The following is an 11,778-nucleotide window of genomic DNA, read 5'->3' as shown; positions in this document are numbered from 1 at the left end:
ACATGTATACCTATTCACTATGGTATATAAGCTTCGGGTCTGGGGAGTAACAGCACAGAAATCTACCTGTCTTGTGGCTGCCCAAGACTATGCTTCCGTGTGTAAGTTCCCTCAGTCAATCAACCAATACTGACAAATTGGATTTGTCTGCCTCCTCCTTTGGCTCCTCAGCTCCTTCGGCATTTGGAGGTCACTTTGCATATACGGCTGTTTCACTGGACAGAGGACAACAAAGTAGTAGAGCATATGAGGTGGAGGCTATTGTGCTGACCATCTTATAAAATACAACCTGCCACAGAGGGAATGGGTTTTGGAACTAAACCAGATCGGAGAGAGCAAGCTGTAATGTCCTTTATGTCCTACTTTCAGACATCATACTCCATCATTTCTACAATATCCTATTGGTTACAGAGGTCAAGTTACTGACACTTCAATGTGGGAAGAGACTGTCCAGGTACATTAATACCAAAAGATGATATTGAAGGTCCACCTTGGAGGCTAGCTACCACATTGACTTTTGGCCAATAGGGTTGAGTAAAGACTGTGTGAACCTCTGGATTTTGAAGATAGCAATAAAAATTACCTTTTGAGGGAAAGTAGTTCATACTTCTTAGCTATTACTGGAATCCATGACTTCTCCGACTACCAGGGCTTGCCAGGCTGTCCTTCCAGCAAATTATCAACCCTATTTGAAAAGTGAGACTGTGTGGTGCTATGATGTCAGGCTGCCTGAAGTAGAGATTTCCTGTCTCTACTTACCTTAGAGTTGTTGTGAGGATTAAATAATACATATAGAAGTCTTTTTTTTTTTTTTTTTTAATTTCAGAGTCAGATCTCAGCCAGGCGCGGCGTTTCACGTCTGTAATCCCAGCACTTTAGGAGGCTGAGGCAGGCGGATCACAAGGTCAGGAGATTGAGACCATCCTGGCCAACATGGTGAAACCCCATCTCTACTAAAAGTACAAAAGTTAGCTGGACGTGGTGGCATGTGCCTGTGATCCCAGCTACTCAGGAACCTGAGGCAGGAGAATCGCTTGAACCAGAGAGTCAGAGGTTGCAGTGAGCCCAGATCGCGCCACTGCACTCCAGCCTGGTGACAGAGGGAGACTCTGTCTCAAAAAAAAAAAAAAAAGACTCAGATCTCACTCTGTTGCTCAAGCTAGAGTGCAGTGGCATGATCACAGTTCACTGCAGCCTCGAACTCTTAGACTCAAGCAATCTTCCTACCTCAGCTTCTCGAGAAGCTGGGACTACAGGCACAAGCCACTATGCCCAGCTACATGTAGAAGTCTTTAGAACAGTGCTTGGCACATAGTATGCACTCAATTTTGTAAGCTATTATCATCTATGGCTTCTACAGAATCAACATTTTATGTTTCTTAAGAAGGAAGGTGATAGAGGGATAAATTAGAATGAACATATATGTTTACTTGTTTTTTTGCTTCCAAAGTCACTTTATTCCTATGTCACTTCTAGGCCATCAGACCATTATTGCAACCCACAACTTTTATAACTCTTTTTCAACTCCACATTACCCACCTCATATATGCCACTTTATTGTGTTGATTTCTAGAGTGTCATTTAAGTATGTGTGTGTCTGTGTGTGTGTATAAAATTGGCATACACAAAAATAACCCTCAGTGCACAATGAGTTTTGACAAGTGTATGCAGCTGTGTAATCACCACCATAATCAAGATATGGAACATATTCATCAACCCCAAAAGTTCCCTTGTGTCCTTTGGTGCCCTTCCCTCCACACCAGCCTTTATGCAACCACTAATCTGATTTATATTCCTATAGCTTTGCCTTTTCGAGAATGTCATGTAGCCAGGTGTGGTGGCTCACGCCTGTAATCCCAGCACTTTGGGAGGCCAAGGTGGGTGGATCACATGAGGCCAGGAGTTGAAGACCAGCCTGACCAACATGGTGAAACCCCATCTCTACTAAAAATACAAAATGAGCCAGGTATGGTGGCACATGCCTGTAATCCCAGCTACTCGGGAGGCTGAGGCAGGAGAATTGCTTGAGCCTGGGAGGCAGAGGTTGCAGTGAGCTGAGATTACGCCATTGCACTCCAGCCTGGGCGACAAGAGTGAAACTCCATCTCAAAAAAAAAAAAAGAGAATGTCATATAAATAGAATCATATAGGATATGGCCTTTTGCGTCTGCCTTTTTTCACTTAGCGTATGTGTTTGAGATTCATCCGTGTTTTTGCATGTCTCAGTAATTTATTCCACGTCTCAGTAGTTTCTTTTTATAGCTGAATAGTTTTCCACTGTATGGATGTACCACAGTTTATCTCTTCAGCAGTTGATGGACACTTGAGCTGCTTCCAGTTTTTGGTTATTATGAATAAAGCTGCCATAAACATTTGCATACAGGTCTTTTAATAGAAATGTGTTTTTATTATTCTTGGGTAAATATATAGCAGTGGAGCTGCTAAATTGCTGGGTTGTATGGTAAATTTATTCTTAACTGTATAAGAGACTGTAAAACTATTTTCCGAAGTGACTGTACCATTTTGCATCCCCACCAGCAATGATGAGTGCTAATTTTAATACAGTATTATTTGCAACCTAAGTGAATTTCCCCATTAACTCCTCCCTACCAGTCCCCAGGAAGCTCACCATACTGATAGTAATAGTGATACTTCATGATCTTGGCTTACTGCAACCTCTGCCTCCCGGGTGCAAGCCATCCTCCCACCTCAGCCTCCTGAGTAGCTGGGATTACAGGCCTGTGCCACCATGCCCAGCTAATTTTTGTATTTTTTGTAGAGACAGGGTTTCACCATGTTGTCCAGGGTAGTCTTGATCTCCTGAGCTCAAGTGATCCATCCTTTTGGCCTCCCAAAGTGCTGGAATTACAGACATGAGCCACTGCACTTGGCCCTATTCTGACTTTTAATAACATAGATTTAATTTGGCCAGTTTTGAACTTAATAAAGATGAAATGATACAGATTGTACTCATTTTATGTCTAGCTTCCTCTTCTCCTTTTTTTTTTTTTTTTAAGAGACAGGGTCTCACTCTGTCGCCCAGGCTGGAGTGCAGTGGTGCGATCATAGCTCACTGCAGCCTTGACCTCCTGGCCTCAAGGATCCTCTCACCTTGATCTCTCAGGTAGCTAGGACTACAAGCGTGCACCACTGTGCCTAGCTAACTTGTGTCTGGCCTCTTTAGCTATGTATTGGGGAAGAGGTCACCTATGTTGTTCACACAGCAGTAGGCCATTTATTTTTGTGCTTTATAGTATCTGTTTATACAAACCTCTGTTGATGGATATTCGAGTTGTTTCCAGTTTGGAGCTAGTAAAAATAAATACTGCTATGAACTTCATAATAACACCAAATTGGAAACAATGCAAACATCCATCAATAAGAGAATGGATAATCAAACTGTAGGTATATTCATATGAGGAAATACTAATCAGTAATAAAAAAAGACCAAACTACTGATATAGGCGACATCATGGATAAATCTCAAACACATTGTGTTAACTGAAAAAAAGACAAACACTAAAGAATATATAAAATATGAAGTCCAAGAGCAGACAAAGCTAATCTGCAGTGATAAAAATCAGAAAGTAAAGGCCAGGTGCAGTGGCTCATGCCTGTAATCCCAGCACTTTGAGAGGCTGAGGCAGGCGGATCATTTGAGAGGCCGAGGCGGGTGGATCATTCGAGACCAGCCTGACCAACATGGTGAAATCCTGTCTCTACTAAAAATAGAAAAAAATTAGCTGGACGTGGTGGCGCATGCCTGTATTCACAGCTACTCGGGAGGCTGAGGCAGGAGAATCACTTGAACCACGAGGTGGAGGTTGCAGTGAGCCAAGATCGTGCCACTGCACTCCAGCCTGGGCGACAGAGTGAGACTCCATCTCAAAAAAAAAAAAACAAAAAAACAAAAAATCAGTAAGTAACTTCCAGTGATGAGGGAAATGGATTAGAAAGGAGCATAAGTCAAGGAAACTTTCTGGGGTGATGATAAAAATGTTCTATCTCTTGATTTGGGTGTGGCAGTTACATGGGTGTGTACAAGTGTCAAAATCTATTGAGCTGAACACTTGATATCTGTGCATTCGATTGTATATCAATTATAACTCAATAAAAATTAAATGTAAGGGCTGGGTGTCATAGCTCACTCCTGTAATCCCAGCACTTTGGGAGGCCGAGGTGGGTGAATTGCTTGAGCCCAGGAGTTTGAGACCAGCCTGGGCAACATGGCAAGACCACATCTCTACAAAAAAAATACAAAAATCAGCCAGGTGTGGTGGTGCGTGCCTGTAGTCCCAGCTACTTGGAGGCCTGAGGTAGGAAGATGGCTTGAGCCAGGGAGATTGAGGCTGCAGCGAGTCGAGATCATGCCACTGCACTCCAGCCAGTCTCCGAAAAAAAACAAAAAGTAAATAAGTATAGAAAAATGCTGCTTGGTCCTAAAAATGCTCCTATGAACTATACCTGATTTTTGGAACACGTATAGTTGGGTATATAGTTAGGAGTAAAATTGCTGGGTCAGAAGGTGCATGGGAATCCTGGCTCTGTCACTTAACAGCTGTATGACATTAGGCAAGTACCCAGAATCTCCAGTTTCTTTATCCGTACCAAGGAGCTAATATCACCTTGATGGGTGCAAACCCATGAAGACTACTTTCGTTAATTAACAAAAGTATGTGAAGCTGAGAGACATTTTCTCTAAAGCCATAGATTTTTAGAACATTTGTTGCTCAAATTATCAGTAAGAATGGAATATACCACTCTTACCTGGAGGATCAGTTACTTTGATGCAGAAGAGCAGCCTCAATTTCTAACGCAGGTGCAGAGCTTCAGATAAGGGGTTTCCAGACACAACATTCCACATTTATCTTGGCATCATGGTTTCCAAGGAAACAGGATCTTGTTAGCTGGGGCCTGATGATAATCCCTTTACACATAGCCTGGTGTGTTTGGGGGCTATCAAAACACTGCTTCTTTAAAAATTTATCTACATTTATTTCCCCCAAATCCTGGAATAACTCACTGTCTTCCTGTGTTTTGTGACATGCTCCATGATTCCTTTGGTGTGCAGTTTCCCTTGCAGCAGCAAGTTAATAAACTTAACTTTGTCTGACTACAGGTGGTCTTTATCAGATGGGCTTTATCTTGGAGATTACTGACAATGTACACAAAATGTGTTCATACTGCCTGGCACCTAACAGGCATTTAAGCAATGATAAAATTATTATTTTTATTATTCATGTGTTAATTCAATAAATGTTTGTTTGACATCCAGTATTTGCAAGGCACAGATTTACTGCTATAAGAGATGCTCACTGCAACCTCTGCCTCCCAGGCTTAAGCTACACTCCTGCCTCAGCCTCCCGAGTAGCTGAGACTACAGGCTCAGGCCACTATGCCCAGCTAATTTTTGTATTTTTGGTAGAGATAGGGTTTTGCCATTTTGCCCAGGCTGGTCTCGAACTCCTGAGCTCAAGCAATGATCAGCCTGCCTCAGCCTCCCAAAGTGCTGGGATTCCAGTCGTGAGCCACCGCGCCCAGCCTAAAAACCACTTTTATTTTACATGGAGAAAGAAAACAATATTTTTAATTCCTAAAAGAAAAATACCTTTACTGAACTTCACTTTAAATAGTGTCAAATGTAAATGAAAAAAATCATCAGTACTATTATATAGGTAAAAAAGTGCAATTTACATGACTTGCTATATGATTTGACATAAAACTACAGATTCTAAGAAACGGTAAGGTTTTATAATAATAACCAAAACAGGCCGGGTGCGGTGGCTCACGCCTGTAATCCCAACACTTTGGGAAGCCGAGGCGGGCGGATCACCTGAGGTCAGGAGTTCCAGACCAGCCTGGCCAACATGGTGAAACCCCATCTCTACTAAAAATACAAAAAGTACCCGGGCGTGGCGGCCGGCGCCTGTAATCCCAGCTACTGGGGAGGCTGAGGCAGGAGAATTGCTTGAATCCAGGAGGCGGAGGTTGCATTGAGCCGAGATTGCGCCATTGCACTCCAGCCTGGGCAACAGAGCAAGATTCCGTCTCAAAAATAAAACAAAATAACCAAAACAAGAGTCCCCAAATGTCATCCGTCTCTTTCTAGAGACAGGGAAGAAAAATGCTCTCATAAATTCTCCAACGAAAAATAGAGATAGTCACCCTTAAAAAATCCTAAGGCTGGTGGGTGGATTGCTTGAGCCCAGGAGTTTGAGACCGGCCTGGACAACATGGCCAAACCCCAACACTACAAAAAATATAAAAATTAGCTTGGCGTGGTGGAGCACGCCTGTAATACTAGCTACTCGGAGGTTAGGTGGTAGGACCTCCTGAGCCCAGGAGAAGGAGGATGCAGTGAGCGGAGATCGCGCCACTGCACTCCAACCTACGTGACAGAGCGGGACCCTGTCTCAAAAAAATAAAATAAAGAAAAAATCCTAAGGCCATATACAGGCTCATTCACTTTGGGTCTCCTTTCACCCAGGCAAGCAGCTTTCTGTCTTTGCATTTTCCAAAGACTACAAAGCAGGCTGGGGTGGGGTGGGGTGGGGTGTAGAACACAGGAAACGCAGCCAGTTCCCCTTCATTTCTCACCATCTTGATCTCCTCCCAAACCGAAATCCTATGTCTTTCCTTTTAACATAGGCTTACAAAAATGCAGTCTTCTGTGGGAACATTGAGGTCATGCGTTCCAAATTACTTAAGGGAATGATTTTTAAATTTTAGGAATCTAGTTCTCCAAGAAATCCCGGTTTGGGATATAGATGAACGAGCTATTTGGGAGAGATTTAGATGAGAATGAATTTTAGAGAAGTAGCGAGGTGAGGAGAGAGTCAGCTTAGCGTTTGGGTTTTGCAGTCAAATTTCAGCAAGGCGAACTAACCTCGCTGGTATTAATTTTCTCATCGGTAAGAGGGAAAATAATAATGCTTACTTTGATGAGTTACTTTACTTCAACATTTAAAAAACCGACTCTCCGTTATCTATTCTAATAATAAAAATATAGATAGAGCATCGTCCCCTGCTGTGAAAAATCTTATGAACAAGTGAATTGCGGTGAGGATTCACATAGTATGTGCTCGATAAACATTATTTTATTGTTTAGATTAGAAGAGGGGTGGGGGGAGAAATGAAAGTGGTTTGGAAACCCCAAACACTACCAAAGCCCTGGGGATGGAAGTAGAGAGGAATTTCGGGTTACGATTTGGTTCCGGGTCTGAGTTTCAACGTTGAATTCTCCCATATTTGGACCTGAATTCTCAGAACAGAATAGGATGTAAGGGCTGAGATCATCTGGTACAGTTTTATGCAAATCGAAAATTCTTGCCTCTTGTCACTGTGCCCTGGCGAGAAACAACACCTCCACCCAAGCTCCTCCAATCTCAGCCCCAACTAGGTGACGTCATCTCCCCGCCCTGCATCTCCAAGCCTCGGGGAGTCCTGTCTCTAAGCTCCAGTCCCAGCTCCAGTCCCAGCGGCGCCTGCGCACTTTGGAACGGGGCGGGGAGGACGCGTGCGCGCCGCGTGAGGGCGGGGCTAGTGCGCACGCAGCCTTAGCTCCTTCCCCGCCCTTGCTCTTCCCAGTTTCTCCGTCAGCCTGCGGGTCCCGGCTGGCGGCTGCTTCCGGTAGGAGATCGGTGTAGGGCGAGCAGGTCTCAGCTCCTCGTCATGTCATACGGTCCCTTAGACATGTACCGGAACCCGGGGCCCTCGGGGCCCCAGCTCCGGGACTTCAGCAGCATCATCCAGACGTGCAGCGGCAACATCCAGCGGATCAGCCAAGCCAGTGAGCCGGGGTACCGAGCTGGGGGGCGGGAGCTGTCCCGGGGACAGGCCTGGGTGAGGCTGCCGGGACGCAGGGCCCGGCTGGGGCTACGGCCGAGGCCACACCTGGGGCTGTCTCGGGCTGTCCACCCTGGGGGCGGTGGGCTGCCATCCCCCAATCTGTCAGGCCCGGGTTGCCCGAGGGTCCCCGGCCCCAGCTGAAGCTTGAGCTGCTTCTCTGGAGTTCTGCCCCCCCGGTGCTGGGACCAAAACAGCCGACTTGACAGCCCGAGGGTGGGAAGGGGAGTGTGTGTCACCTCGAGAGCTGTGAGTGCGTTGACTTGGCGCAGTGGTCAGCCGAGTTTCTCCTGTCACCCACCTTCCTCCCCACCCACCTCGATTTCCTCTTAGGCCAGTTTGGATGGGGTTGTTTACTGATTTAGGCTTTAGGTTTACATTGTGCTCAGCCCCTGGCTCCTCGGAAATCAGCAACTTTCAATTAAGGGAAGTGGGGAGTGCATGTGTTTGGGTGACTTCATACACAGTCCTTCCTGTAATGAATTCGGAAATCAGACACAATGACTGGTATTTGAAAGGCGGGATGATTTCTGTTTTAATAAAGAGAATTCACCAACAGCATTTCAATTTACATTATTTTGTCTTTTGTAACAAATAATTGGGGTGTATTTTTGGATTTCAGGCAGATGAGGCTTTTGTTTTCCTTCCCTACTTAGCTGCTCTTGAACAAATCTGGTACACAGGGAAGCTAAGAGACTTAGCCACCGCCACATAGCGAGCAAGACATGGTAGAGTTGTCGGTGGAATTCAGAATGCTATTGCTTGTCTTAAAACTCCCTCCTCCCCATTAGGGTCTGAGTGAAACTGTAGCTGAATGAGTCAAATGCAGGGTGTTTCTTGTGCTTGAAAATCATCCTGAAGCCTTATAAACGGGAGATCAGCAGCAGCTTTACTTGGAAAGAATGGTGGTCATCATCCTTGTTGTTTATTATTGTTTTGTGAGCTTGGCGTACTCTGTTAATAGGTAGAACTAGTTAGTCCTGAATTACAATTATATTCTATATTTTAAAGAGTATCACTTTGCTTTCGTTTTTAAACTTATTAAAATTTTTCTTTTTTGTAGAGATGAAGTCTTGCTATGTTGGCCAGGCTGGTCTCAAACCCCTGGGCACAAGCACTTCTCCCACTTCAGCCTCCCAAAGTGCTGGGATTACAGGCATGAGCCACTGTGCCCAGCCTCATTTTTTTGATTTAAAAAAATTAAATATTTTTAATTTATTTTTTCGAGACAGAGTCTACCTCTGTCACCCAGGCAGAACGCAGTGATCTGAGTGAAGTTGTACAATCCTAGCTCACTATAACCTTGAATTCCTGATCAGCTTGCTGAGTAGCGAGGACTACAAGGATGCATCTACCGTGCCAGGCTAATTTTTAAATTTTTTGTAGGGATGGGGTCTCACTATGTTGCCCAGGCTCACTTTGCTTTTAAATCTAAATGTATATTGTAGAATTTGAGAAGTAGAAAGTTTCTGATCAAAAGGGATTGAGACTCTGGAAGTGAAAGGAAGAATATGTGGCCTGTTAAAATCCAGAAGTAAAAAAAATTAATATGACCACTGGTTAGAAAGTATAGTACTTTTTGTTCCAGTTTCCTTTTGTGAAGGAGCTGTAATACACATTAGATCAGAAAATTCTAGTTCAAGGCTGAAATTTTCTTGTTGAAGCTAAATCTAATTTTAATATCTATTTGCGAAATATTCATTCAACATGTATCCATCTATCCATCTTCATGTGTATTTTTTATATATATAACCAGAATACTCCCAAAAGTAGATCCGACATACAGTTTTAAATTTAAATTTAAATGTTTATTTTGAGACAGGGTCTCACTCTGTCACCCAGGCTGGTGTGCAGTGGCATGATCTCAGCTCACTGCAGCCTCAATCTCCCTGGCTCAAGCAGTCCTCCTGCCTCAGCCCTACAAGTAGCTGGGACTACAGGTGTGTACCACCACGCCCGGCTAATGTTTATATTTTTTGTAGAGATGGAGTTTCACCATGTTGTCCAGTCTGGTCTCGAACTCCTGTGCTCAAGTGATCCACCCACCTTGGCCTCCCAATAGGCCAGGATTACAGGCATGCATCACCATGCCTGGCCTTCAACATATATTTATTTGAGTATGTAGTAAGTATAAGAACTGGCATGGATCTTTCAACAGGGAACCTGCAGAGTACATAACCAAAATATAAAGTTGAAAGGGATTGGTGCTATAGAAGACATATAAATAACATGCAGGTATTCTGGGGAGAGAGAGATTGTTTTTAATTGAGAAGGCATTATGGCATTTGAGTTATGTCTGGAAAGAGGATGGAAAGATTTGGACCTTCGAAGGTAAAGAGGAGAAAAGCATTCCAGGAGGGAGTAAAATGAACAGGCATCATAGTGGGGAAGCATAGGGTATATCTAGAAGAGTAATTTAATTTGGCTAGAGTGGTAGATTCCAGAAAGTAGTGGGAAAAAAGGATTGAAAGGTAAATTGTGGCCCAAACATGAAGGATGTTAAATGCTAAGCTAAGGGGCTTGGATTTAGTTATTTAGGAAAGTGCGAATTGAATTCAAAGGGAGAGACTGGAATCAGAGATACCAGTTAGGGCTGTGAAAATGAAAAGAAAGGAAAGGATAGGAGAGGTTTCCTTGGTGATAGAATTGGTAAGATTTAGCTATTGATTGGGCATTGGGCCCCAGGGGATCATTTAAGTCAGATGTTAGTAATATTAATAGCTAACGTTTGAGTACATACTGTGTTCCAGGCAGTATGAAAAGTGCTTTACACGCATTATCTTATTTTATAACAACTCTGAAGCACCAGTATCATTTCCATGTTATGTATTAGGAAACAAACTAAGAAAGGTTAAATAATTGCCCTGCTAACAAATGACAATATCTGAATTTGAAACTAGGTCTCTTATGACCAGCAATTTGTCTTTTTATTACTTTTTATTAATATTACAGTTCTGGGCTGTGCTCAGTGGCTCACACCTGTAATCCCAACACTTTAGGAGGCCAAGGAAGGAGGATTACTTGAGGCCAGGAGTTTGACACTAGCCTGGACAACATAGTGAGACCCCATCTCTACAAAAAAAATTAAAAAATTAGCCAGACATGGTAGCATGTGCCTGTAGTCCTAGCTACTCAGGAGGCTGAGGCTGGAGAATCTCTTGAGCCCAGGAGTTGGAGGCTGCAGTGAGCTGTGATTATGCCACTGTACTCCAGCCTGGGTGGCAGATCAATACTTTTGTCTCTAAATAAATAAATTAAATTAAAAATAAATCTATTGATTTTAACACTTCAGGTTTACAAGTATGCGAATAACTTGTTTTTTCACTCTACAGAGGACACTGTTGGGGAAATACCTGAAGCCGTGGTGCTTTCTCTTCTTGTGGTGTGTTCATCTCCTCTGCCAGATTGTTAGCTCCTTTGAGTCAAGGGACATGACTTATTCATCTTTATATTTCCAGTACTTATCTCAGTCCCAAACATATGAAAGATTCATTGATCCACTGTGCAACAAATATTCCTGGAGCACCTGCTGTGTGCTGGGGTAAAGCAGAACAAGAGATAAAATCCCTCCCGATTGTGTGTGTATGTGTGTTTCTGTGTGCGGGGGGAGTATGTATACACACATACGTACATACACATATAAATAATGTCAAGTAATAATAAATGCTATGAAGAAAAAGCAGGGTAAGTGGGTAGAGAGTCAGGGAAGAGGGAGGGTGGGTGCATTATTTTAGTTGATCAAGGAAGGCATCTCTGAGGAACTGACATTTGAGTGAGTAGACATGTGAATGAAATGAGTGAGACAGCTATGTGAGTAGCTGGGAAAGGCATTCTAGGTAGAGGGCAAGAGCGAAGACTTCGGGTGTTCAAAGAAGAGCAAGGAGGCTAGTTTGGCTGGAGTACAGTTAGAAAAGGGAGGCAGAATAGGAAAAG

At 43.5% G+C, this 11,778-nt stretch overlaps 1 protein-coding gene and 1 long non-coding RNA gene across 2 annotated transcripts in view; one reads left to right on the top strand and one right to left on the bottom strand.

The window, feature by feature from the left end:
- The first annotated feature begins 7,583 nt into the window (after window positions 1–7,583).
- STX12 (syntaxin 12) overlaps window positions 7,584–11,778 on the top strand; it is a 52,517-nt gene continuing 48,322 nt past the window's right edge. Inside the window, 1 exon segment of the mRNA NM_001131944.1 lies at window positions 7,584–7,789. Within this exon segment, the coding sequence (NP_001125416.1) occupies window positions 7,672–7,789 (118 nt within the window). The 5' untranslated portion in view covers window positions 7,584–7,671.
- Window positions 8,472–11,381, bottom strand: LOC134759734 (uncharacterized). The gene is made up of 2 exons (XR_010136436.1): window positions 11,199–11,381; window positions 8,472–8,799 (listed from the first exon to the last, which is right to left on the bottom strand). It is a non-coding gene; the product is annotated as an uncharacterized LOC134759734 (long non-coding RNA).

The sequence above is a fragment of the Pongo abelii genome, chromosome 1, assembly GCF_028885655.2.
Source record: "Pongo abelii isolate AG06213 chromosome 1, NHGRI_mPonAbe1-v2.0_pri, whole genome shotgun sequence".
Taxonomy (NCBI): domain Eukaryota; kingdom Metazoa; phylum Chordata; class Mammalia; order Primates; family Hominidae; genus Pongo; species Pongo abelii.
The sequence above is the reverse complement of the archived record's forward strand: the minus strand, read 5'-3'. Positions and strand labels throughout refer to the sequence as shown.